Source organism: Kwoniella shandongensis, chromosome 2 (assembly GCF_008629635.2).
Source record: "Kwoniella shandongensis chromosome 2, complete sequence".
Lineage (NCBI taxonomy): Eukaryota > Fungi > Basidiomycota > Tremellomycetes > Tremellales > Cryptococcaceae > Kwoniella > Kwoniella shandongensis.
Genome location: NC_089288.1, coordinates 868,537 through 894,069, shown reverse-complemented (window position 1 = coordinate 894,069; position 25,533 = coordinate 868,537). Strand labels below are relative to the sequence as shown.

The 25,533-nt window shown below is 50.2% G+C and overlaps 11 protein-coding genes and 1 non-coding gene across 12 annotated transcripts; 5 read left to right on the top strand and 7 right to left on the bottom strand.

Moving 5' to 3' along the window:
• Positions 1 to 192: 192 nt before the first annotated feature.
• Positions 193 to 1,260, bottom strand: CI109_101004 (uncharacterized protein; the record flags this gene model as incomplete). Its single annotated transcript, XM_065966880.1, has 1 exon — positions 193 to 1,260. The coding sequence occupies one exon, from the start codon at positions 1,258 to 1,260 to the stop codon at positions 193 to 195; it is 1,068 nt and encodes a 355-aa protein (XP_065822952.1).
• A 1,736-nt stretch (positions 1,261 to 2,996) lies between these two features.
• Positions 2,997 to 4,310, bottom strand: CI109_101003 (uncharacterized protein; the record flags this gene model as incomplete). Its single annotated transcript, XM_065966879.1, has 5 exons — positions 2,997 to 3,094; positions 3,215 to 3,741; positions 3,804 to 3,935; positions 4,002 to 4,127; positions 4,189 to 4,310. 5 exons carry the CDS (start codon positions 4,308 to 4,310, stop codon positions 2,997 to 2,999), a joined length of 1,005 nt encoding a protein of 334 aa, XP_065822951.1.
• A 193-nt stretch (positions 4,311 to 4,503) lies between these two features.
• CI109_101002 (uncharacterized protein) lies at positions 4,504 to 5,569 on the top strand (the record flags this gene model as incomplete). The annotated part of the gene is made up of 4 exons (XM_032002657.1): positions 4,504 to 4,788; positions 4,864 to 5,144; positions 5,209 to 5,254; positions 5,333 to 5,569. The coding sequence occupies 4 exons, from the start codon at positions 4,504 to 4,506 to the stop codon at positions 5,567 to 5,569; spliced, it is 849 nt and encodes a 282-aa protein (XP_031862996.1).
• A 406-nt stretch (positions 5,570 to 5,975) lies between these two features.
• CI109_101001 (uncharacterized protein) lies at positions 5,976 to 7,428 on the top strand (the record flags this gene model as incomplete). The annotated part of the gene is made up of 6 exons (XM_065966878.1): positions 5,976 to 6,158; positions 6,245 to 6,265; positions 6,341 to 6,394; positions 6,473 to 6,484; positions 6,541 to 6,583; positions 6,659 to 7,428. 6 exons carry the CDS (start codon positions 5,976 to 5,978, stop codon positions 7,426 to 7,428), a joined length of 1,083 nt encoding a protein of 360 aa, XP_065822950.1.
• Positions 7,429 to 7,833: 405 nt separating this feature from the next.
• CI109_101000 (uncharacterized protein) lies at positions 7,834 to 9,718 on the top strand (the record flags this gene model as incomplete). The annotated part of the gene is made up of 8 exons (XM_032002654.1): positions 7,834 to 7,896; positions 7,969 to 7,998; positions 8,058 to 8,141; positions 8,204 to 8,373; positions 8,435 to 8,504; positions 8,564 to 8,671; positions 8,730 to 9,186; positions 9,261 to 9,718. The coding sequence occupies 8 exons, from the start codon at positions 7,834 to 7,836 to the stop codon at positions 9,716 to 9,718; spliced, it is 1,440 nt and encodes a 479-aa protein (XP_031862993.1).
• A 110-nt stretch (positions 9,719 to 9,828) lies between these two features.
• Positions 9,829 to 11,013, bottom strand: CI109_100999 (uncharacterized protein; the record flags this gene model as incomplete). Its single annotated transcript, XM_032002653.1, has 5 exons — positions 9,829 to 9,923; positions 9,979 to 10,109; positions 10,179 to 10,308; positions 10,375 to 10,506; positions 10,578 to 11,013. 5 exons carry the CDS (start codon positions 11,011 to 11,013, stop codon positions 9,829 to 9,831), a joined length of 924 nt encoding a protein of 307 aa, XP_031862992.1.
• Positions 11,014 to 11,455: 442 nt separating this feature from the next.
• Positions 11,456 to 15,769, top strand: CI109_100998 (uncharacterized protein; the record flags this gene model as incomplete). The annotated part of the gene is made up of 8 exons (XM_065966877.1): positions 11,456 to 11,473; positions 11,554 to 11,612; positions 11,674 to 11,844; positions 11,901 to 13,036; positions 13,225 to 14,415; positions 14,473 to 15,458; positions 15,520 to 15,627; positions 15,686 to 15,769. 8 exons carry the CDS (start codon positions 11,456 to 11,458, stop codon positions 15,767 to 15,769), a joined length of 3,753 nt encoding a protein of 1,250 aa, XP_065822949.1.
• Positions 15,770 to 15,891: 122 nt separating this feature from the next.
• CI109_100997 (mitochondrial 54S ribosomal protein bL32m) lies at positions 15,892 to 16,658 on the bottom strand (the record flags this gene model as incomplete). The annotated part of the gene is made up of 3 exons (XM_032002651.1): positions 15,892 to 15,970; positions 16,050 to 16,131; positions 16,322 to 16,658. The coding sequence occupies 3 exons, from the start codon at positions 16,656 to 16,658 to the stop codon at positions 15,892 to 15,894; spliced, it is 498 nt and encodes a 165-aa protein (XP_031862990.1).
• A 521-nt stretch (positions 16,659 to 17,179) lies between these two features.
• Positions 17,180 to 17,294, bottom strand: CI109_100996. Its single transcript, XR_004236736.1, has one exon. It is a non-coding gene; the product is annotated as a 5S ribosomal RNA (ribosomal RNA).
• A 476-nt stretch (positions 17,295 to 17,770) lies between these two features.
• CI109_100995 (uncharacterized protein) lies at positions 17,771 to 19,730 on the bottom strand (the record flags this gene model as incomplete). Its single annotated transcript, XM_032002650.1, has 3 exons — positions 17,771 to 19,167; positions 19,224 to 19,617; positions 19,692 to 19,730. The coding sequence occupies 3 exons, from the start codon at positions 19,728 to 19,730 to the stop codon at positions 17,771 to 17,773; spliced, it is 1,830 nt and encodes a 609-aa protein (XP_031862989.1).
• Positions 19,731 to 20,304: 574 nt separating this feature from the next.
• On the top strand, positions 20,305 to 21,066 carry CI109_100994 (mitochondrial 54S ribosomal protein bL19m; the record flags this gene model as incomplete). Its single annotated transcript, XM_032002649.1, has 2 exons — positions 20,305 to 20,428; positions 20,576 to 21,066. 2 exons carry the CDS (start codon positions 20,305 to 20,307, stop codon positions 21,064 to 21,066), a joined length of 615 nt encoding a protein of 204 aa, XP_031862988.1.
• A 389-nt stretch (positions 21,067 to 21,455) lies between these two features.
• On the bottom strand, positions 21,456 to 24,377 carry CI109_100993 (uncharacterized protein; the record flags this gene model as incomplete). The annotated part of the gene is made up of 10 exons (XM_032002648.1): positions 21,456 to 21,515; positions 21,589 to 21,729; positions 21,793 to 22,069; positions 22,129 to 22,230; positions 22,286 to 22,413; positions 22,476 to 23,000; positions 23,064 to 23,267; positions 23,330 to 23,526; positions 23,585 to 24,134; positions 24,354 to 24,377. The coding sequence occupies 10 exons, from the start codon at positions 24,375 to 24,377 to the stop codon at positions 21,456 to 21,458; spliced, it is 2,208 nt and encodes a 735-aa protein (XP_031862987.1).
• Positions 24,378 to 25,533: the final 1,156 nt, after the last annotated feature.

Here is a 25,533-nt window from a genome sequence, read left to right as displayed (position 1 = left end):
GATGCGACCACATATGCTCACCATTCAGAACAACAAGCGGTCTCAAAGCACAAAGATGCATTGAGCAAGAAGACTGACAGATATGAAGACGAAAGCAAAGCTAAAACTGTTTTTTGTGTTTTCTAATTTTCTCTTAACCCAAAAACCCCAAACGTAAAATGGTAGATAGCGAAAATAAAACAAAAATAGAAACTACGGATTCAAGACGGCGCGGTACAGATAAGCAATCTCAGAATGATAAAATTGTTCCCTTTCTTCATCCTTGTCCTCTAGAAGGCATTCCTCGTCCAGCTCGATATCGCTCAGAGGTGGCGTTCTGCACTCGTCGTCCTCACAGACATCCGATTCACAGTGGCTCGTGCTAGACAGAGACCTGATAAGAGGCGGAGGGAGGTAAAACTCGTCGACATAGTCGTCGAAATCCGGGTAATAAAGATCGTCCTCCACGTAGGCAAAGCTGCTCTCGACAGAACGAGGAACAGAGATGCTAAGCGGGGTTGGAGGAGCAAGAGTGGGAGACATTGACGGTCGAAGTCGAGGCGTGATGACGGGTTGAGGAGGTTGAATGCGAAGGCTCAAGTCGTCAAAGGAGGTGATGGGCGAGACATGGCGTTGATGACCATGTCGATGCCTAGGAGTGCTCGTGACGTCAAGCTGACCCTCGTCCTCGTTCTCGTCCTCGCCATCGTACATGTCGTCAACCTCGACCTCGTCGACATCAACGGTTGTGACATCGCTGACGTCGCGAAGGGAGGAGATGGTGACGGGTACAGATGGAAGCGAAGTGGGAGAGGTCGGCGAGGGGAAAGTGAACGCTTGAATGCCTCCGACATCATAGTCGAAGTCGTAGACGGGTTCCGAAACGTCGCTCTCAACCCATTCGTGACAAGTCTCGCGCTCATCGATGTGAGACGCATCCTCATCGCCGATACTCGACATTAGGTCTTCGAACCACCTGGCCTCCTTCTGATCCTCCCTCGCAAAGTCATCCTCCATGATCTCTTCTTCGTCCTCTTCGCCGATGACATCCAAACCCATGGCTCCCATGGCTGACCAGTCGTTCATCTCCACAATGGAGCCGTCTTCCACGCTCTTCCAAGCGCTACGAACCGCCTCACGAACGAGAACGCCCTTCCACAAGGCCCGACCTCCGTCATAGAGATCGTCGTCGAGAGAAGAGAGCTTCTGTTCGGAGAGGTAGAGGAGACGGTGCCCTACGGGCGTGAGAGTGGGACGAGAGTCTGGAGATGTGAATCGCATTTCGTCGGAGATGTCCGATAAGGGAAGAGAAGTCCTAGTAGACTGTTTCGTCTTGTTGATGTGCTTGCTGATAGAAGCTTTTGAGTTGTTCTTGTTGTTGTTGTTGGGTGTTAGATCCGTGACAGTAACGTATTCGTTCGATTTAGAGTTGGCCAATTCGGCGTTGGGCGTTGAGCCGTCTAATCGTTGTTGAACAGTAGTAAGTCGGGGAAAGGATACTGGGGTGTCCTTGATTGATTCGAGACTGTTGTAGCTGTTGTTGAGCCGGGTGAGCCGCGAGGGTGGGTTACTATCTTGAAAGGTGACATGTTGGGCTGTGGTGTTTGGGGTGTTGAACCGTGTTGTAGTAGCAGACAACGTGTTGATTGTTGAAGTGATGGGTAAAGGTGATATCGTAATTGTGGTGAGTTTGGTAAGTGTGAGAAAAGAGGAGAAGCTAAACGACTGTTTTACTTGTAGTCGTTAATGGGGGAGTGAGTGATTGGGATCAATGATATTTAGTTGCACATCTTTACTGAATGTGCTGGTGTAGATATAATTAAGTGTATGGTGACGTTGTTGGATGAAGAAGAAAGAAGAAGAGGGAAGGGGGGAGGTGTTACGTGGGTGATGGTTTCAACTTTATATGTACTGTTGTGTGAGAATGCAAGTCGAGTCAACCTGAATAATCTCCCGGTCTGAATAACTAATAACTGACAATAGCAATAACAATGCTGAATAACCGCTTGGTAAGCCATTACGATAGATCACAGGGACTCGCAGTAGTCAGTACACACTACCAAAACAGTGCGGCGCGATGGTGGATGGTTTCGGCTCCGGTCAATCGGTCAATCTGACTGTGCTCAGCCCGCTCAGCCCGTCTTGCCCGTTCTGCCCGCCCACATTCACCCACATTCAAAGAGATTCACTTTCCTCTTGGGGAAGTTGACCGCATCACCGAATCCCTTTCATCGGTCTATTCCGATACAGACCCGGGACATAGCCCAGATCTACAGCGCTTATTTGGTCACGTACTACCGACTATCAGATATGAGTAGTAGTAGCGGATACATCGCCATTTAGTCGTGCGAGCATGCTATGCGTTCATGCATTCGTCGCCATGAGTACGAGTGGGACGACACAGTTCCAGATCCAGATGCAGACTCGTCACCACAGCATCGCATGAGGTATGAGATAGTCAATGAGAACCCGAGCGGTGAGTGAGTGAAACCACCATCGCCTTTCACCGACGATCTCTCATGAAGGTGACCCCGGACAGGGTCAAAATACCAATTTGTGGCTTGTGAAATGTGCATTCCTACTCCTTTTACCCTCATTCCTCATTCCTCATCCCTCGAGTAACATCGAGTATTCCGAATCTGCTACTGTGGTCAATACCGCATCGTCGACAACCTGTAACGCTGCCGAGTCAGGAGCTAAGGCGGCTCGGAACTTGTATTTGAGCCGACGGCGGAACTTGGCCGGTTCTATTATAAGCTAACGAACTACTTGATGTCGATCGCGTCAATTTCAACATGATGATTCGACATGACGTGGAGCATGTTAGCGCTTAGTGTGCTCCAACTTTCTCAAGTACATCCGAATAGGCACTGCATCCATCTATCATCTATCGTATTATGGTCTAGACTGTTGTCCGATTCATTGCTCTCGGTCATCTACGATGGAGCACACGTCACGTAACGTCGTATGGCCGAGTGTCCGTCCGCTCTTTCGGTTTACAGTTTACGTTTGTATGTTTACAGCAAATCATCGATGAATTCGGCAAAATTGTCATACACCCTATCGGGAGGATGGTCCGACTTTTCAGTATCTGGTCTATATTTTCCTGTCCGGACTGTTTGGTGGAGTAACGAAATAAAGCAAATCAGCACTTTGTAACGCCTTACTTGTAAAATACGGGCCCTTCGACGAGCGCTTCTTTTCGACCGAAAATCTAAAATCAAACAGGACATACCTAAGATACGTTTGAGACCTAACTCCCTTGCACCTTGTCCTAAATCATTGATCGCATCATCTCCAATCACAGCGACCTCTTCCGGCCGAATTTGATCATGGTTGTTCTTAGCACGTATCTGTTCTAGAGCCAGTTCAAAAAAGCTTCGGGTGGGTTTACCGACGATCTCAGCTTTTATCTCTGTCGCTTCTTCTAGCGCTCGGACGAAAGGTCCGATTCCTAATGAGAGACCGGCGGGGAAACTGGATGATGCGGGTGATTGCATAAACATAGATGCATGAGGAGCAATCAGTGTTGGAGAATTCGAGGTCAAAGTCGTATTCGAGTCCGTGGGTCCATTCGGGGTCGATGTGCTAGTAGTGATGGGTTCACCCTTGAGCACACGGAAAGCCTTGTTGAGCGCTTCGTACGATAGTGATTCTTCGTGTAAACCCAATATCACAGAGTCGTAACCTTTCTCATCGGATGAAGAGGGTAGAGAGGCAAACTCTTCTTTCGCAGACGGTGACATGAGCAAGAGCGGGCGTCTACGAACGAGGTCAGTTTTTATCGAATAGAGCTTGGATTCCTAGTACACCAATCTACTTACTTCAGGCCTCTATCTTCGACAAGCTGTCGACAGGCTCCAAGACTCGTCATTAGATCTTCGCGTTCAGTTTTGAAGCCCATATCTCTCAATTTCTTCAGCAGACTGGTCGACGACTCCTTTGTAGTATTCGAGCTACAGTTCGACACAATCAGTTCACTACTCTCTTTAATGAGACCACAAGCTCTGCGCCATACGTACCAGAACATGAATGGTATGCGGGCTGCTCGAAGTCGGTCGACGGCCTTGACAGCGTTTGGTGTCGGATCATGGCCCACGTGCAGGGTACCGTTCAGGTCGATCAAAAGTGCTTTGAGCTTGAGAGGGCTAAGATGAGGAACAGTCAACATGTTGATCCGGTGGCCGGCCAAAGGAAGTACGAGCTCACTTAGGCATGGTATCTTCGTTGGCGACTTGTCTCAAAGCATCCGAGTCTTGTACGTTGTCGAGCCTCACGCTTGGTCTGAACTCAGCGAATGCAGAGTGGTTTATATTAGCTTCTTCACGCATCAACACTTGAAATGACCTGACAGATAAGTGATGTCGTCATCATCTATAAAGGCGCGTACAACCCGGGGCTCCAGGTGGAAGACGTCCACTTTCAACGAAGTGTCGATCGTCAATATTCTTGATCGTAATCGCGCAGGAGGTAGCAAACTGACTTCTTCAGCTGTCGTGTGTACTACCCCTCTCTAGCGTGAAGATGTCGGTGGCTATCGTCCAAGGTTGTTCTTCGGGACTAGGTCTAGCGCTCACACAACATATTCTCCGACATACCAATCTCACAGTTTACGCGCTCACTCATCAATCTACTTCGTCAGAATTCAGGGATCGTATCGCAGTCAACGTTGGAAAGGGAAAAGAGCGATTGACAGTATTGTCAGGTGTGGATGTGAGAGAAGAAAGGGGATTGGAGAAGGCGGCGGAGACTGTGAAAGAGAGGGAAGGTAAAGGGAGTGTAAGACTCGTTGCGTGTTTAGCGGGTGTGGTGAGCAGACTCTCTTCTAACTGTGCAATTACGAGATTGGTCGAGGAAGCTGATCTTTAGTTGGTTGTGATTTAGCTACATGCCGAAAAATCGCTGGGAGCGATAGATCTAGAAACGGCTCTTTCCACATTCCAGATAAACACACTCGGTCATCTCCTCACATACAAACATTTCGTCCCTCTTATACCTAACAAACGTGAATTCAAGTCCTTACAATCGTCATGGCAAGATCCAGAAAAACCCAAAGACCCCGCGAGGGGAATGATCGGTCGTGATAATAGTCTGTGTTTCTCGCTCAGCGCGAGAGTGGGTAGTATAAGTGATAATGAGAGAGGAGGGTGGTATTCGTATCGCGCGTGAGTGGAATCTGTGCTTCGGAGTGAAAATGCTCTTTGCCTAACGGTGAAGAGGGCTCTGTAGGTCGAAAGCAGCCTTGAATCAAGTCGTACGATGTCTAGACCATGAAGTGAGTCAAGTGGCATAGGACCATACTGTACTTTGAAACTATGGAACCGGTAATGACCAGCCTTGTAAACCCCCTTAGCTTGCAAACAAATCATCATCCGCCATTGCAGTCGGTTATCACCCCGGTACCGTCCTCACGTCATTCACATCACCAATAATAGGAAAAGATGCCAAACCGGATTTGGAGCATGGGAGATTGACGGTCGATCAGGCGATAGATAGCATGACGAAGGTGATGGGGAAAGTGACGAGAGAAGGGGATGAGAAGTGGGGTGGGAGATGTTGGGATTGGAAAGGGGAAAGGATTGAGTGGTAATACCTCATTCAGTTGAGCCGAGTAATACCACTGTGCCACCTCCCATACGGAAGGCGGGTCATATATGGAAGAATGAACACGATTCGTCTTAATGTCAATCGCCCCAACAGCATGCAGGCAGGCAGCTGACGTACTGTAAGCTGGTGTCAGTGCCATACAGCTCTCCTTACATGGTCGTGAGATCATTCATCTGGTCCTCCTTTGACATGCATACTATCCTTTCGAGACCATCGCCATCCTTTGATTACAAATTCGTGTGCTCGAAGAGATGAATTACGGGCATTACGTGGTACCATCTTCGCCTACAGACAAACATCGTCCATACCGCATTCTGCACTATCTAATTGACTGTGGTATTCCCTTCGCGAAACCCATTGAGCTTAAAACGTCTTCGGTATACAGTATAATGGCCCCATTAGATCTGGGTTGTGTTGGAGACGCCATCCAAGGCGCTGCCACGACCGCTATCAACGGTGCTGAAGGAGTCGCTTCAACGGCCGTTGACGGCGCTGCAGGTGCTGCCACGACTGCAGTCAAGGGTGCAGAAGGTGTGGCGACTACGGTACAAGGGGCAGTGTCCACCGCTACGGTGAGTCGATGCTCGACGTGGGCAGCGGGTTGCCACTCAATGCTTCTATGGGATGGGATGCTAACGACGTGAATTGGCTTTCGCAGAGTGCGGTGCAGGGTGGTCTGGTGAGTCGCTCTTTACTTTGTTGAAACGGCATACTTCATGCTCCGGGCCGATGCTGATGTCGACTTGGATCTTAGAACGATATGAACAATGCCCAAGGCATGCTCAAGTGGTTTGAAGCGGTACAAAACGTGAGTGCTTGTACCGCGCTGGAGTGTAAGAAGACAAATGTTGATGCTATCGCACTTTATTGGCCTATCACGATTCAGTGGATCACCACGGTATGTCTGCGTTATGATATACTGGTCAGGCAGTAGATAAGCTGACTCTTACTTAGATCGAAGGGTATTGGAACGAATACAAGAATCTGATCATATTCAGTGAGTTTTGTCTCTGCCCCTCTTGACCGAACTTTGCTCGCTCGACCGGCTGAAGCTGAACAACTATTCACCAAGTCGTCTGCCTCATCATCGCCATCTACGTGATCTGTATCCTTTACTGCTGTTATCACTTTGTGCACGATTTCTGCCGTTGTTGTTGCTGCTATATCAAATGTACATACCACATCGAACGGTTCTGCTACCGACATTGTAAATCATGTATCAACAAACATCGTCAAAAGCACAGGCACAGCAATGGTGATGTCGATGTCGAAGGAGGCTCTCATAGTTGTAGTCAATTATGTCTCAAGTGTATTCCAAGCAAAACTCGAAAAGATCTTGAAAAACAACATGGTGATCTTTCAACGGGCTGGTTCGACCCGACATACCTCGCTCGTGCCTGTGGGAGGTATGAACTGCCGAATGATCCGGTGGAAAGGAGTAAATGGCATTGGTATGGACATGAAGATACTTTCATCCATCGATGGGTTGTGAGTTGTTTGGCATGTCTGGGAACTACGATGGACAAGGAGAAGAGGATAGTGAAGGAGTTGAGAGATGCGAAGAATAGAGAGAAGTACTGGACGAAACTATATGAGGGAACAGAGAACAGGGTGAGACGAATAGGTGATGATGATTGGAGAGATAGGGTCAACGAACACTGGGCAAGAGGAGTCGGACTGGCGGATCAACTTGTGAAGCGGATGACGGCAGAGGAGAAGAAGGCGTTGAAGATGGCAGAGCAAGTGTTGAAGAGGGAACGCGAGAGGAAGACACATGTGCAGTCGGGGCCAAGAACTGATGCAGATGTAGAACAGACGGGGGAGAAGGGCAACTACGTTTAGATTTCACGATAAGAGCTAGATCACCTAACTGTTGGCCAAAAAGCGCATCTCGATCGGCTCTGACCTGTAAGGTAATGCACCTCGTAACCTGTTACCGTCATCGTTTGAACCTTCTTCGCGGCCCGGATTTCGAGAGTCATGCATGGGATCGCGTATCTGTTGGTCAAGTAGACAGGCGTACTTCTAGCGAATGCATGCACTCAAGTTTGTGTCGACATATGTTCCCCTCTTACCGCTGTCTATCGGTGCCACTACCGACCCACTGACGTGTCATTACTCTGACAGCCTTATCACCCCTCCAGAATTCTTGACGTTGCCATCCACTTTTGACGTCCACCTCTTTGATCGACTTTCCAAAAATTCAATAACAAATCTTCATCTCAACCAACTCAACATACATACATCATGGCTCGAGCAAGAAGAAAGAACAGAACACATCTCAAGGGACCTGCAAAGGGTGAGACTGAGGTGAGTGCATTTCATGCCGCTAATCAACTGGTTCGAGAATGATCAAGTGCTAATTGGTTTGTCGGTTGGTAGGAGAATGTGCCAAAGTCCTTCGTGATCAAGGTGAGTCTCAATACATGCAGCTATACGCAAGGATCAAGCTGACAGGAACGTATGTGTAGTCCGGAGCGGTCACAAAGTCGATTGCACAGCTCGTGAGAGATACTAGAAAGTTGATGGAACCCAACACCGCTACCCGATTACGAGTGAGTCCTATCAAATGCAATCCACTAGGATGATGGGCTGACTTGTGAGCGTGCCATCGAAGGAACGACCCAATGCAAGATTAAGAGATTATCTCACTATCGCACCTACCCTCCACGTTACCCATCTTCTCGCATTCACCTTGACAGACGCTGCCAATGTCCATCTTCGAATCGCCAGATTACCCCAAGGTCCAACGTTGACCTTCAGAGTGCAAAGATACAGCTTGATGAAGTGAGTGATTAACCCTTTCTGGATAGTCAAGACACCTCAACTAACGATCCGTTTGTGGTAGGGATCTTGTTCAATCATCATTGAGAAATGTGGGCAAGTCACCTGGAGGAGAGTACCGTAATCCACCTTTGGTAAGTCCATACATTCGTCGATTGCGCACGAGTGGGCCACGCTAACGCTCTCGCTTCAGCTTGTCTTGAGCAATTTCCAACAACCGAACGATGGACCCGCTCTTCCGCAATTACGATTGATGAGCACCATGTTCCAGGGTCTTTATCCTCCCATCCAGGTTGAGAAGGTGAGCTCGTCTTGTCAACTACTATACCTCGGTACAATATTGATGTTCGCTTTTACAGTCTGCTCTTCCCACATTCCGTCGAGTCCTCCTTCTATCTTACTCCCACACCACCGGTTGTATCTCTTTCAGACATTACACCATCACCGTCAGACCCCACGGTGTCTCGCGACGAGTCCGAAAGCTCATCACCGCTACTGGTACTGTGAAGACATCCCGTCGTCCACCGGATCTCTCCAACACGGAAGATATTGCCGACTACCTCCTTCGTCGTGCGGGATCCGAGTCGACAGCCGGCTATGAGAGTATGAGTGAGACCGAGGCGAGCGAGGCAGAGAGCGACACAAACGCGGTTGAACTGCCAGAAGATTACGTCGGTAGAGGAAACAAAAAGGGAGAGAGAAAGGCGGTCAGATTGGTGGAGACTGGACCTAGGATGGAGTTGAAACTCGTCAAGGTTGTAGAAGGTTTGGTTGGAAGTAAAAGAGGAGAAGGAGAGACCGTGTTCCACGAGTTTGGTGAGTGGATCTCGTTCTTCACGACCAGTGTATGGAGATGTGGACAAGTAACTAACGATCGTGCCATTTCACAGTTCACAAGAGTAAAAACGAGGCGAACAAATTGCAAGCAGCACACGAAGAACGACGAAAAGCCAAGGATGCTAGACGAGCTGAGCAAGCCGCCAATGTCGCAAGGAAGAAGAAGGCTGCCAAGGGCAAAGGTCGAGCGGGCGACGATGATGATGAGGACGAGGAATCAGACGAAGAAGATCCAGATGTGGAAGGATTGTCAGATATCGATCCGGAGGAAGAGCTCGAGGCTATCAGGAAACGTCAAGTCCGGATTGAAGGCGATGACGACGACGAGGACTTTGCGTATGAAGATGGAGTGGGAGCGGATGATGAGGAAGACGATGACGATGACTGGGATGCGGATGTGCGCGCTGGTGATGTCAGTTCAGAAGAGGAGGAGGACGAGGAGGCAGATGAGAGTAGTGAAGATGAGGCTGTTCGACCACCGCCTAAGAAGCGAGCAGGTGCTAGAAAGTAATGCAATGCCGACCATGCATGTTCTTCCACTATTATATATGTATATATATATATATATGTGCGTACGCATATGTGAACCAGAAATCAGCGCTAAATGTCTAGACAAGCGAATTATGTGGAAAAGTAAAAAGGAAGTTTGGTTCCAACTCGCTTCCGATATTCGATATACTCGTCACCAAAGAATTTGACTAGCCAGAGCTCCTCATCTAGGTCGACTATCAGCTTGAGCTTACTTCAACTTCCATCAGGACTATTACTCACCCACGATACGGGCCGAGAAGAACTTGCTGAGGACAAGGATGAAACCGACTGTCGAGACGACGTTGCCGAGCAGTAATTGCGTCGCAACGGCCCAATAGAAGAAACCGGTGTACGCGGGATGTCGAGCCCATCTAGAAACGACAGGTAGGAGAAGATGTAAGTTGATGCTACATGAGGAAGAGACTTTCGGCCGAGCTCACGAGTAGAGGCCATGCGTGACCAAGACATGATCGTCATGCTTCTTGTTCTTGACAATGTGGGAGAAAGACTGTGCAGCTTGGATCATCGCGAGACTTCGAATGACCTGAGCACAGACCATGATGATTGTTACTGTCATTATACGAGCAATGTTAGCTGGCAACTACATCGTCTCCCCCAAAGTCACAAGCAGCTCACCAAGGGTCAGCCATGGCGAAGCAGAAAGTCTCGAGTTGAACTTCCGAGGGAAGAAGAAGGATGAGACGAAGTACTCGGCAAGTCCGAAAGCATGGGCGTAGTGATATTGCTTTCCATTATTGAGAAGGAAGGCTATGAAGAGTACCGTTATAGGTTAGCACTTGTACTACTGAAGTACAGGAAGGCACACTCTTGAAGCTTACCGTCTACGCTAAGCTTTTGAACGTTCCACCCAGCGGTGGTGAAGAACTCGAGCAGATGGAATACAGCCACAGCAGCGATATATACTCCCAGCTGAGGTCTTGCCCAGCTGCCAGCGACGATGCGCCAAAAAGGTTGAGCGGCGAAAGCAAGAGCAGCCGCTGCAATACCACCTAGCACAGCCGAGATTACCGACACTGCGAAGATGGTATTGGGCAGATTACCTCGTGCATTGTATTGGTCCGTTTTGGGCAGTGTCAACCCATTCCCGGTCGGTGTGACGGATGAAGATGGGGAAGGTGTGGAGGAAAGGGGAGACGGTCGGATTCCGTTAGGCGTCGGAAGACGTGATGGTTCAGGCGATGGAGTCGGTGATGAAGAGAGTGAAGGGGTAGGAGTGATCAGCTGGGTTGCCGTAGGCGCTGAGAGCGTTGCCATCGTGAATGAGTAAACAATGACTCGATTCGTACTGTACAAGGATGAAGAGCAGAGCGGGAAGAAGGTGGAAAAGCGAAAGTGCGTTTTTTGAGTTTATGAACTTTGAGAACAATAGAAAGAGACAAGCTCATAAGAGAACGAGAACAATAAGACAACCTGTCCACAACGCGGGGTCTCCGCTCATCCCTGAACGATCCAAACAAGGCGCGCTAGCACTTGTTTATCCTGCACCCCCGCGCCTTGCTGAGGCGATTCATCTGGCGTGCCTTTCGTCACCATGTTGTTCGTTTGCATTAACCTCTTTCCACCTTCCTCCAAAATACCTCTTGATACCACATTCCTTGCCATCCATCACCACAATTGGCACTAACGATAGCGGGAGACGGGCAAGATCCCATACAACAGCTCACAAAGCCTGAAAAAAAGCGAGGAGATCGGCAAGATGGAGCCTCAATTATCGGTTCGTTCCTCCTCTTCTCTGCTCTGCAGTTCGAAGTGAAAACCACTGATCGTCGCGTGTCTCTTCTGGGTGCTTAATAGTCATTCCACCTTCGCAATGCACTGAACGATCTTCTCGAAACCAGACAAGATGAGATAAAGTATGTATCGAAATATACGGAGGAGGATGTAAGGGTATCAATGCTAATCAATCCGAAGTAGGGAAGTCATACCGAAACATGACGATTCGCTCAAAGAGCTATATCTGATGCTCGAGCCGAGACGGAAGAGTGACAAAGAGTTCCCCCGTCTGGATGATGATCAGGTGCTCGACGAGAAGGAGACTCTGAACGGATTCGACGAGTGGAGAAAGCGGTATCAGCTTGGTGAAGGGTGAGTGCACCCGCACAATCTAGTCGAAGTACGAATGGCTAAAAGCCAAACAACAGGTCAAGTATAAAGACCCTATCACTACCGCCGCTGCCAGCTCTGTCTCCACCTACGACATCTACGGTGTTCCCGGACGAGGCTGCTGCAGCAACACAACCAGAAGCATCGACTTCCACACTTCCTCAAATTAAGCCAAACTCCGCCCAACCTTCCCTCGAACCTGCTATAGGTGCACCTTCCCGCTCGACTACCGCTTCGTCACACCCGTTGGTGACCTCTCAAGCTTCACAACCGATTGGTATCTCACTATACGAGATACAGCCTCGATCCGGATCTCGACCCGTCGCTTCAACCTCATATTCTCCACCTCCGAAGTTGGAAGTGCCCGAATGGGTCCCAGTGAACAACTACAATCCCGCGCAGATCTCATCTCAGCCTAAGATCCTCATGCCTCTCGAGACGGAATACACCGCCAAATTGCCTCGATTACCACCCCTCCCACCTCAGGCTACCAGCTCACATAGACATAGACGGCGGAGTAAAGGCGACGATGGGAAGGTTGATCTGTACAAGCTTCACGTATCGTACAGTCTCAATCCGATCAGCGGAGCGTTGGCCAAATCAACGAAATGTGTCTTGACGAGTGATTGGAAAGTGGCTTTGTCGGAACTTCGACATGTTCGGGCTATGGAGAGGATCGAAGCGAAGAAGAGCGATGGCAGGTGGAGTTTGAGACAACCGAAAAAGTTGAGAGGACCACCGGTACCCAAGTCGCATTGGGATTACATGCTGGAGGAAATGGAATGGATGAGAGTGGATTTGGCCGAAGAAAGACGCTGGAAAGTAGTTGAAGCGAGGGAGATCGCATATCAGATCGTCGAATGGCATCTTGCTTCGCCAGAAGAACAAGCAGATCTCATGGTCGGCGGCAGGGGCTGGGGAAAGAGCAACGATGTCGCTATACCTGGACACTCTGGACGGCGGATACAACATGAAGAGGAGGGCGAAGATATCACAGCACCTGCTTCTGCGGAAGATGACGATGTGGAGATGCTGGTCGGACAGGAGGAGGATATTGACGATGCGGATGGCGAAGCCGGCAAGGAGGTGCTTGAGACGATGGCAGAGATGAAGGAAGACGAAGTGAAGAAGGAACAAGGTGATGTGGATATGGATGGAGAAGCCGACGCAGACGGTGAAGAAGACGCGGAGGGCGAAGCCGATGAGGGCGGAGATGTAGATGCTGAAGGCGAAATGGACGCAGAAGGAGAAGCAGATGCCGATGGCGAAGCGGATGCAGATGGCGAGGCCGAGGTTGTGGGAGAAGATGTCGTTGGACTTGATGGTGAGTTGTGTATATGTGATTGTGGCTGACATCCTCAGATATACATACCGCCGACGATCAAGAGCAAGATCAAGATCGCGAGCGAGAAGCGTCCGAAGCTCGGCGCGACACTGTATTACCCAATGGTCTCGTCATCAATAAACGCTTCGCGAATGTAGAAGAGCTTGTTGCTGCTCGAAAACCGCTTCTCGACCTTCCCTTCACAGCTGCAACTGTAGATCTGGAATCGATCCCACAACTCAGTAATTCGTCTCCCGCGGATACGGCCGAACCGCAAACTCCCCCTTCCATTGTCGACCTGTTTCCCGATCTCGCGGTATATGCAGGGCCCGCGCCTCCCGACGATGATAAGATACACCGAAGACTCGATGAGGGTCATACTTCAGGACACCGCATCGCCCACACATCTCGTATCATGGATATCCGTCCGATCCTAGTTTCCACCCTTCAGCCTGCCAGGAACGTTTCAGACGGACAGTGGGATATCCACGAAGGACCGTATTTCGAAGATCCCAAGGGGTCTACCGATGTTAGTCCGACAGTCATCGCAGCTACATCAAGCGTCTTTTATGGTCGCGGCATACGGTCTCTCGATTCGATGCGACCACCAGAACAGCCCAAACCCTCTGCTCACCATCTGCGACCCCAACTAACATGGACCGATGAAGAGGACAAGTTCCTTGTCAAGTTGATCAGCACATACCCTTTCCATTGGCAATTGATTGCCGACGTTTTCAATTCGGAACTGGTAACTATCCCTACGGAAAAACGAAGCGCGTACGAATGCTGGGAGAGGTGGTACTACACCTTTGGCGATGGCAAAGATAAGGTGAAGAAGCCGGAAGTCTCTGCTACTGCCGCCCAGACGCCTGCCACAGCTCCTCAGACAGCTGCGGGAACACCGGTACCGCAGTCCGCTGGTGCTACGCCAGCGCCGCAATCTGCTGTTCAGCCTTCGACCGCCGCTACAGCAGCGACACCCCGTCCCGGTCAAACCCCGCAACAGACACCGACGTCCATCTCCGTCCCCACTCTGCCGACTCCGCAGGCGAACGGGACAGATGCCCAACCGGATGGAGCTCCACCACCTCCTGGCATGTCGAAACGAGATAGACAGGCTGCGAAGCCGAAGTACGAAGGCTCGAAGAAGTCGATTCGACATCAGGCGATCTATGACGCGGCAAAGAGGATGAATAGAAGAAGAGAGGCGAACAAGCAGAAGTCCAATGGTAAGCGATTGTCTCTTGTTTTATCGACGTGAGTGTCGCTGACACTCTCCTGCATAGTCAAAGATCAACCGAAGAAGGCAATCAACGTACATGAAAGTCATGTCAGCTACCTCATGTCCACTATATCGACACCTTGGGAGCTGGTTGAGGCGAAGTATCAACGTGATATGGCAGCGTTGCAACAGCGTCAACAGCGTGTTTTGCAAGAACAACAACGGCAAGCTGCGATGCGTCAACAAGCAATGATGACCGCCCAACAACAACAGCAGCAGGTACAACAACAACAGCAAGCGCAACAGCAGCAAGTCCAGCAGCAACAACAACAGCAACAGCAGCAGCAGCAACAGCAACAGATGCGACCTCCGAACGGTCCTGTCCGTATGGGTCCCAACGGTCAACCTCTGCCCAATATGGCACCGAGTCAACAACAGCTTCTCAACGCTGTGGCTGCCGCAAACGCTGTCAACAGACAGAACACGAATGGTGTTCCTGGGCCGGGTAACCCCAACGTTCGACCGATGCCAACGCAAGGTCAATCGCCTCAGGTCCAACAGCAAATGCAATTGTTACAGGCGCAACAGATCGCTGCTCAACAAGCACAAGCTAGAGCCCAGCTCCAAGCGCAAGGTCGAGCATCAAATATGGGAACACCCCATTCTCAACCTGGTCAACTTGTTTCTTCGCCCTATACTCAAGCTGGAACTCCAGGCGATCTTCCCAACGGAGGCGGTGGTGATGGCAGCGGCATGATACCACACTCTTCTCCAGCTATGCAAGCTGCTCAAGCCCAAGCAGCCCAAAATTCGCCACAACAGGTCGGTCAGATGGGTCGTGTGCCATCGGGTCCCGTACCGCAACATCTTCGTGTTCCCAGTGCGGGGAGCAATGGTTCGCCGCAGATGTCGAGCCCTGTACCTATGCAGGCCGGACAGATGCAGAGTCCAGTGATGAACAACGCTGCCATGCAGCAGATCATTGCGACGCTGGCTGCGAATGGTCAACAAGCCACTCCGGAACAGATAAGGGCCTTGATGATGCGTAATGTGAGTGCGAGGTGGGACTGGTTCTCGGAGTTTGTACAGGAGCGCTGACGGGATCAATCAGGCTCAGATGCAGGCTGCTCAAGCTCAGGCTCAAGCTCAAGCACAAGCACAAGCACAGGCTGGGAATCCCGGTACACCTCAGATGGGATTGCAAAACGTTCCAGGTGTAGTGAGTGCAGCTTCGATTCCAGTGTGAGAAAGATATCGTACTCATGACCCACTTACAGCAGCAACAAGCGCACTTTGCCCGATCTCCCAGTTTGCAAAACGCTCAAGTGCAACGAGCAAGTCCGAAACCAGGTGGACAATGATCGCCGGTGATTGTGGTTAGCTATCTTGATTGTTTGTCTGTAACGACGTTGTATGATTGATGAAACACACATGAGAACATATGGTTCATGTTATAATGCATATTGTGATCTATCCGGATGGTTTATGGTTCAGCAGCAGGTCTCTGCTCGAGAGCAGGAGCGCCTTCGCCCGCCAAAGAACTTCGAGCGTCATGTTTCCATCTGTGATCGCAAAATGTACCATTTATCAGCTTCATCGTTTCCGTGAAAGCTAGTCGCTCTGCTGAAGCCATGGACTCACCGTCGAGATATTTGAGAGTAACATGTGGGGCAGACGTGGTGGGTGAGTTTGATAGAACCGCATGCCTCGCAGAGGGAGAGGTCTAGGGGGAAGAACGTAAAGTCAGCTTTGATTCTGCAGTGGACACGCTGTCCTCCCCATCGTTACAGCCTATGTGACGAGCTGTTTCCGTTGATATTCCTCACGACGCCGCCGCAGACATTGCAGCGAGCGAAAGCGCCTCGTAACTGAATCCACGGCCACCCTCACTTCACTAGTACTCGGAAACTCACTAGTCTTGTTCTTCAGACCCTTGTTGGCAGCCCTCATACTCTTTCTGGAATGCGAAGTCTTCTTCTTGGGCACCGACGCCCAAACGATAGGAGGGATCAACTCCAACAGACCTTGCAACGAAAAGCTAGGGAAGAGGGACGTCCATGCTGATGCTGTTGTGGTCAACGAGGCTGGGAAGTTATCAAGTGGTGCGACGGCAGAAGGTGAGAAAGGGGCCGAAGAGGAAGTGGAAGCTTCGCATGGGATTGACCAAGTTGGTCTTTGGACAGATACGGGGAAGAGGGAGAATGATCGGAGGGAGAAGAGTGGACGAGACGAGATTGAGAGGGTTGTCATTGTGTGTCTGTGTGTGTTGGCGTAGAGGTTCGAACGGCGCGCAGTAGATTTATAGACTTGCTGATCGTGTGTATAGGTTGATGATATTTATCAACGCACAGTACAAGTGTTGATGATAGCATATCACTCGTTGACTTTTCGAAATCTCGTCCTGTCCTCGAAGCGTAACGTAGAGACACAACGCAAGCCAAAGACAACTCGCTCTTGAATCCCGGATAATTTCGGATATTTACCAAAGTGGCACTACTATACACCTCTTTCATCTACAATGTGAATTCAGGTCGACTGCCTTGCCTCGCTTATAACTTGGCCCACACGCCACGCTATGCTATAGCTCAAAGACGAACGGAAAGCTAGGATTGAAATCTGCCCATCGACGGTATGCAGCAGCTCATTCTTTGGCCCAAAGGCAAAATAGGAGAAAAAATGAACTTCCCCTTACCTTGTTTCTCCCCTTCGCCGATCTTCGACCCTCCTCTCCCTCCCTCCCTCCCTCTCTCCCCCCACGCAAAAAATGCAAAAACTACAGCACCCGGGATTCCCAAGTGGTCCCCCACCTTGGTACTAACCGAGCGATACCCAGCTTAGCTGCGCAGATCAGACGGGATGCGGCGTTTTCTAGGTTCTATGGCCGTAGATGAAAAATACACTTTTCAGCTCGTCCTTGTACCAAGGATTTCTTTGTGAAGAGGTGAAAACACGTGACTTTTTGGTCGATTTCATGGTCATTTTGAACGATATTTGCACAGCAGCATGTTGCTTTGGTAATATGGATAAAGGAGATGCATTTCATATTCCAGACTTCTACCCAACGACGTCCTCTGAGAACCGTTTACTTGATTGACAAATTCGTTACAAAGGGTCGATGGCAGAGCAGTCTGAGCTACACATCGCGTATAGAAAGAAGAGCAGAGGGCTGAAGATCTAAGCTAAGCTAAGCTAAGCTAAGCTAAGCAGTGTATTAACGAGCTTCGCTGTTCCTCGTTGGACTTGCTCTTCGTCCATCATGCTTAATCGCAGCGGTACGACCAAAAGTCAGCCGGCATGTTTTTCGCCGACCACTAAGACAATGGGATGTCAACAAATTTTCGCAGTTGTGTTCGTTCCCTTTATCATCTTGGTCGTTGAAGCAGGACAACTTTCGGTTCATCCCTCCTCTCCTTTTCGCGCCTATCTTGTCTACGTTCAGGATTGACGAGCAACGATGGGACAGGGGCGTCAATTCTTGCCATAGGTCCAGGTGGAGGTGGCGGTCGAACGAGACTTTCAGGTCGCTGTAGAAGGACGAATTCGCCTCCTCCTTTCTTGCCATGTCTCCCGTTTCTCCCTCTCCCTCTGTCGCCACCTCCGCCCCCGCCTCGTTCGCCTCGAGGACCAGGACCACGAGGATGATCCCGTTCTCGCTTCTGCATGTCTTCGACAGGTGGTCGTGGACGGAATGCAAAGTGGTCATGATGATGCGGGGGCGGTGGAGGTGGTGGTGGACGGTGATGTGTCATACCAGGATGATATGGTGGCGGTGGCGGTGGTGGGCCCATACCCCTTCCTGGTGGCGGAGGACCAGGAGGTGGTGGTCTCCATCCAGGCGATGGCGGTGGACGACCAATGATACCGAAAGGTGGAGCGTCAATCCTTGGTTGGAGCATATGTCCAGGTACAACGGAACTACTTGCAGACTTCGCATGTATCGACTTGCCGTTCTCAAGTGGAGCCCTCGAATCGAATGAAGGCGACTCGGCAGGCGATGGGGGAGTTTGAGGTCGTCGGAGGATGACCTTGACTTCCCTTGTTGCTTCAGGCTCCTTTTTCCCATCACTCCTCCCACCTTTACCGCTCTTACCATTCTTGCCGCTACGTCCGCCACCACCATTGCCTTTACCACCGCCATCACCGCCGCCTCCTCGTCCTTTGCCAGCCTTTCCTCGACCCGTTCTGCCCAATCCTGAAGCTTCCACCTCGACGTCATCGTCTCTCAATACCTCCAGAGTCAGATCGAACCTCGCCGCTTCTTGAAGCACCACATGACCCTCTCCTCGAGCGACGTAATCGACTCCGTCCCTACCCTTCTCCCCGTCCCTCGCAGATGGCGTAGGCTCCGCTCGTCCTTGCTCTACCTCGACAAACACCGGAGGATTCGCAATGTAGAGGATCGGTCCTCGTTCTCTGTCAAATTCCCCTCCAGCATCCCTATCCTCAACGTCCATAATCCTCTTGAAGTAGCTCACACAGCTAAAGATCGATTCCACCCAACTCGGAAGACTTTCTTCTCCGTCCATAGGTGGTAGAGCGAGCTCATCGACCATCGCATCCACGGGTCGTACCTCATCTTCGCGTTGGAGCCTGACACCGCGACCCTTTTTGTAGTTTGTGCCGGTTTGGACCGTGATGCACGGGTCGGAGGAGAGCAGACTGTGGTAACGAAGTGCATGTTCGATGTATCGAGCAGCCTGACGTGCTGCGATCGCAGGCGCGGACGAGCCTTTCTTGAGCAGATCGAGAGTACGAATAGCTACACAGAGGAAGTCAGCATGAATTCCCACTGCGTGTTACTTCATCAAGACTCACCTTCTAGAGGTACAACGACCTCCCATCCCTTTTGCACCAAACGTTTTACCGCATTTTTGGCCCACATCAACGCGCTGACATCGACCACGATGACTCTCCATTCCTCGTCCTCGTGTCCCGCAGCCAACTCGTCCGCTTCCAGGTCATCCGGTCTTCCAAGATCGTCATTCACGTCCCTTTGTAGTCCGTTCGGGACTGCTACTTCCGCCCCGACCTGACCGGTATTTGCAGCACTAACAGCTTTCGCTTGGCTATTGTTGATACCGATTCGAGGCTGGAATTGTTCTGCGGTAGCTTTCAAAGTCGTTGTTCTCACTTTGTTCTCAAGCTCGGCTATCTGGTGGTTCAGATACGCTGTCGAAAGTGCTTTTTGCAACTTTGCTTGGCGAGCGGCCTACGGTCAGACAAAGATCAACCGGTCGTAATCAGCAAGACTGTCATGCAGCTATGACAAGTAAATTAGCTTACGAGATCTTCGGTCCCATTCTGTTCTTCTCTCAACATCATCTTCTTTTTGTTGACCAGCAAATCGTATTGCTACTCTCTGTTTGGCTGGCAGAATGCAGTCGCAGTTGCAGTGGCGATAGGGCTAAAGCTAGACACCCATATCTGTGACGAAGGAGGTGGCAGCGATTTGATTGTGTAATATGGTTGACATCCGGTTTGACAATATTGTTATTCCGTAAATAGGATTTGTGTGTAAGAGCTGGAAACAAGTTACAGCTCTACGTGCGGGTGGGTCGTACGGTCTTTGCGAATGGTAGATGGTCACTTGCTTGGTTGGTCTCCAATGTGTACTGTATGTTATGAATGGAAGGAAATGAGAATGGATATCCGCGTAATATGGTGCGTGTGTCTATTCTCGGTGGCGGGTGTCGCTTAACTCTCCTATCACCTGGATCAGCTGACGTGGCATTGATTATCCAAAGATCAACTCGGATTTGATACCGTTTCACTGGTCAACCTCGATTTCGTCTCTCTCTTTGTCGCTGGTGCATAGTTGTGACTTTTAACAACTAGCATTTTAACTAAACAATCCGTCTTTGCCAGCAACTTACTTACAAATAACGCCATAAGGAAGATGAGCCGATCCGCTGTTGCTGTCCCTCGACTTTTCGCTCAGGCGATCAACGCTGTCCGACCTTCTGCTGCGGCAAGCACGTCCACCTCTCGAGGATTCGCTACCTCCTCTGCGTCTTCATCTTGTGAGTGTTGTGTATGCCTCGTAGTGCAACGCAAAGGGCCGAACATCACACAGTGATGCAACCTGGGTTTCTCCACGGATTTTTCTATACGATATGTCCTCCGCAAAGTCATACACGCTAACGTTGCTGCTTTACTCCCCTCCCCAGCATACCCATTCAACCCTTCTGCTCTTACGCTTCCCTCTACCGTTTCCTCTCCTCCACCTGCCAACCTCATCTCTCCCAAAAAAGGATGGTCCCTCATCACCCACTTGAACCGATCCACTCCTCAATCACCCTATCTCCCACTTTTCGGCCGACGTAACAAAGACAGACTACGTACCGGTTCCGTCATCACCGTCTTGACCTATACCGACCCAACGAAGAAATCCGTCTCACCCTTTTCTGGCGTGTTGATGGGTATCAAACGCGGTGGCGTCGACACCAGTTTCAGATTGAGGAACATCGTCAATAAAGTTGGAGTGGAGATGAGTTTTAAAGTCAATAGTCCGTTGATCAAGGAGATCAAGGTCGTCAAAAAGGCAGAAGGGAGAACAGGCGGTGTTAGAGATCTGAGAAGAGCAAAGGTCAACTATCTTAGAGATAGACCGAGTATGATGACAGGTATCGCCAGCGCTATCAAGGCTTCAAAGAGATAGTGGATCAAATGCATTTAGATACCATTTCACCTAACGCGATTCTTGTATCGAATCATCAGGATAGATTCGGTTTCTTTGCTATAATTGTCTTCTTGCGTAACAAACATGGTTCTTAGCACCCACGGCGCACTGCGTATTTCATCTTCATTCGTACCTATAAACAAATACATCTTTGTCTCGTCACACCTGTCTCTAAACATTCTCACACCACACCTGAACCAATCTCTACAGCTACGCAGAAACAATCTCTTTGAAATGGGTATAAGCGAAAGGAAACTCTTGCGATATTTGGGTAATCATTGATGATGCTGAAGTTGGAGCTAAAAACAGAACACTAAATACAATTTTAGAAAAGGAACACCCGAGCCAGTTACCAAGCAAGATCAAGTCTAAGCCTCTGGTCCGCCCGGTGCCGTGAGCGCATTCGCGCCTTCGAGACTTCGATGAGCCTGGAAGTGAAGATACCGTCTGATCAGCCTACAGACCAGACGCACACACGAGGCAGACGGCATCACGACCCACCTGTAGATCGCGCATCACACCCGGATCCATTGGGAGCACTGATTTTCTTCGTACATGTGGGTTACTGCTGCCGGGCGTGGGGCTGATCGGCGCACCGGGACTTGTCCCTCCGTGTATGCCTAAGCCGACAGGCGACATTGGCTGCGATTTGACATCAGCGGTGTCTTACACGAACACTGTCCCCCACGCATTGCTTGGACCTACCTGGATCGTGTCGATACCTGGATCAGCCATAGGTACCATGTCCTCCTGTATCGACCTATCCAACGTGAAGCTTTCAGACGGGTCGAATCCATTGGCAGTCATGTCGACCGATACGTCGGTCAATGGCTCTTCCTCATATGGCTCTGGTCGAGGTGGTAGAGGCTCGGTGAGTGATTTCGGTAGTTCCGAAGTTGAGCCGCTCGCTTTGTGATTCTCAATCGCTTGTTCTCGCAGTTGAATCCACTCGTCGTATCGCTCAATTGCTCGGTCTGCCTCACTACGTGCCCAATGTCTTGTCAGCAGTGGCCCCTCTACTATTTTTGCATTACCACTTACGCCTTTCTCTGTATTCTGTAGTTTCTTTGACACTCCTCAAACATGTCTTGGTTGATCTCCATGAAGAGTTTGAGCGCATTGTACACCATTCCGTGAATGGTTCTAGTAAGCTTACGTCAGCCACTCGCCCTCTCCGTGCAGCATGACCGACACTCACCTATTCCAATGTGATCGCGAGTTTTGATACAACGCCGGGAAGACGATGGGCAGAACAACGCCAATATGTTCACCCATAAGATTAACAATGTATTCGTTGTTCCAATAGTATAGAGCCCGTTCAGCAACCTGGATTGAGGCCAAGTCAATGGGGCAGTCTTCACGACTTAAAGCTGGGGAGACCTGCTTACCTGGAAATGGGGACTGTTGATACACCTCGCCAGTTGCTGGAATAGCGGGACCATCACTTTGATGAACTCGTTTTGCTCGATCACGTCCAAAATTTCCTCCACCTCATTGAGGAACATGACCTCTTTTGGCGAGTTGACCTTGGGCCAGTATCTTAGCAAACCCAAAATGACCTCCTCAGTCAACGAAGAATCCTTCTCGAGGAATTGCACGACACAGTAAGCCAATTGAGGGTGGTATAAAGCGAGCGATTTCGCCTTGTGGAGGGGGATGAGGGCTCGAGTGAGGAACGTCTTGTGTTCCTCCTTGAGCGGAAGAGCGAAACCGTTAATGATGGAACCGAGTATTTCGAGGAGCTCCGCAATACCGTTGTGTCGTTCTGTCTCGTACACGAATTGGAAGAAGACGTGACTAATAGATCGTCGAATGAAAGCCCGTAGACTGAGGAATTTGCCGTAAATTCGGTGAAGAGTAGTTTTAAGGAAGTCCCGTTCTCTTGGATCTTCACTGTCAAACAGCTCAAGTAGCTATACCAAGAAAAAGCCGTCAGACAAAATTTTAGTGATTCGCGACAGACTATTGGTGCTCACCTGGATCACAAAGGCCTGGTCGATGTATCTCTTGCCGATATTTGTGTTGAAATCGGGGCTCTCGACAAAACGAAGGAAGAACTCGTACACGATTTGCAAGTGGGGCCAGGCGAGTTCGAGAACGGGCTCATCCTCTTCCGGATCGAACGCGTCCCCTGTGGGGTTCACTTGAGGAGGGATAGATCTGAAAAGGTTGGTTGCGAACTGCAAGGCCAATAACGCGTCAGCTTACCACGGCACTAACCCCGTACGAGGGTTTAACTTACCATGCCAACGACTTCAGGATAGATCGCTTCTGAGATAACGCCTCTACTTGTCGTGATATACTCCAACATCTCGTGTAGAGTCTGCGCCTTGACCTGTTTCCCGTGAAGTTCGCTACTCGCATCATTGAAATCGAAAACGACGCGACATTGTTGTAATTTCTGCACGAAAAGGTCGTTTCGCTCTTCCGGTCTCACATCTGCGGTGGTAGCGTTAGCCACATTGACCAACCATAGTAAGAAAAGATAATGACTTACCTGAGAAATTTGGCAGCTTTTCAATATCGACCTTCTCAGTCACATAGAATCTACTACTTCTCTGTTTTCTTGGTGTCTTCCCAGTGATTGGAATAGTATCCTTCGGAGCTCCTCTCAGCCTTGTCAGAGGTCCAGCTTTAGGTGGGGTCGGTTGACCATCTGGACCGAGTGATCGTTCCGGGGAACCGAACCCTCTGGAATGAGGCGAATGTGGAATAGGGTCGGGTGGCATCTCAGTGTTAGCGCCCGCCGCTTGTGGTGCGCCGGAAATGACGACGAGTGGAGGTGCTGGCGAAGTCTTGTCTGAAACGGGCGATCGTCTAGGTGTGAGAGGTGCACCAGCAGCTGTCTGATGATGGCCTAGCATTGCGTTGTCAGCCGACGTTGAATTGTATGGTGAGGCGGAAGATCGGTTGGCTGTCGGTGAGTTCAGCGAAGGCGAGGAAGGTCCAGGTGAGTTGGTGTTGGGAGGTAAAGGTGGTTGGGGTTTAACATTCGGTGGGTTGGGCGATTTGGATTGTTTCTCCGATGATTTGGTACGAGACAGATTCTGATAAACAGGCGTATCGTCAGCACAACTATATCTTTATAGTTATATCTCCATCTTGTTGAACAAAGGACAGTCAAAGATGGAACGTAGCCCCTGAAGCGAAACAGGAGTATTTCGTCCATCGCCTCTCCGCGTCCTGCTGAGCATTGCATTTCCTGCCCCTTTGTAGACAGATCCTCGCAGTTCCAATAGATCCGGGCACAACGCAGCGACACTCACCATCGCCTTCTTCAAACCCTTCATCTTGTCAACTGTATACGGCGTGCTATGAGCCTCTATACGAGTTCTCCTCCTGGCTGCAATAACGTTGATCCAACTGTTACACTAGTCCGTTCGCGTTGTCTTTGGCAACACGGATGTCTGAGCTGATCGATACGCGATACCGGCCAGTCTCACAGCTGCAGTGATAGATCAGACGCGTGTTGTGTTCGACCGTAGCGATTATTCAGCTGTCCAATGCGGGATGCCGAACAACGATTAAGTTGAAGTTGGCGAGGGGTGTTGGATGTTTGCTGTGGTAGGAGTTGCGATGCGAGGGTTATGTGTATTTGTGTACACTGATACAGTTGACGAAGATGGGCGCGACTATACTGTTGATCGAGGGAGAGTAGGGTGTGAGTGAGTGATGCAGAGTGCTATGGAGGTGTGGTTGTGTATGTATGGTGTCTATAGTGGTGGTGGAAGCGAGCCACCGAGCGCGAGTGAGTGTTGGTACGGTGGAAGGGCGACGAGCAGCGCGGGGGGAGTGAGCTGAGAGGGGAAACAGGGGGCAGAGGGGCATATCCCATTCATATTGGGTAATAGCACTGTATCAAGTGTGGCACCATCAGTATATCACCCCCACTTAACATCATCCCACCAGCAAACCAGCTTCCGTCTCTCACTCTCCCTGCTTCCCTTCCACCACTCTCCTGCTTTCTCCGTTTCGACATTCGACATACATATTCAGTCAGACATAAAAGCACTCGATCAACCCCTCTTCATCTCTCACCACCTCCACACCTGACGATTCATCATGGGCCGAGCAGCTGATGTGAGTGTCCAACCGTTTCGGGAGTGCACTCAGTGTGCGATGTGGTCGTAGCTGACGATCTCCTCTTCTCCCATTCGCCCATTGCTTCCCATGCAATATCTCGATCAATACTCTTCCAACCCATTTTACACTATCGCTACCAACCCTTTCTCATTCCCGCCGTCCGACAACACCCACACCTATACCACCACTCACTACATATCCGACTGATGCTCCACAGCTCATCTACAACACCTTCTTCAAGCGAAACTCATCCTTCGTCGCTTCCATCTTCGTTGGTGCCTTCACCTTCTCTGTAGGCTACGATCTCGCCACTACTGGCTGGTGGGACTACCACAACCGAGGTGTGAGTACGGTGTTTCGTCA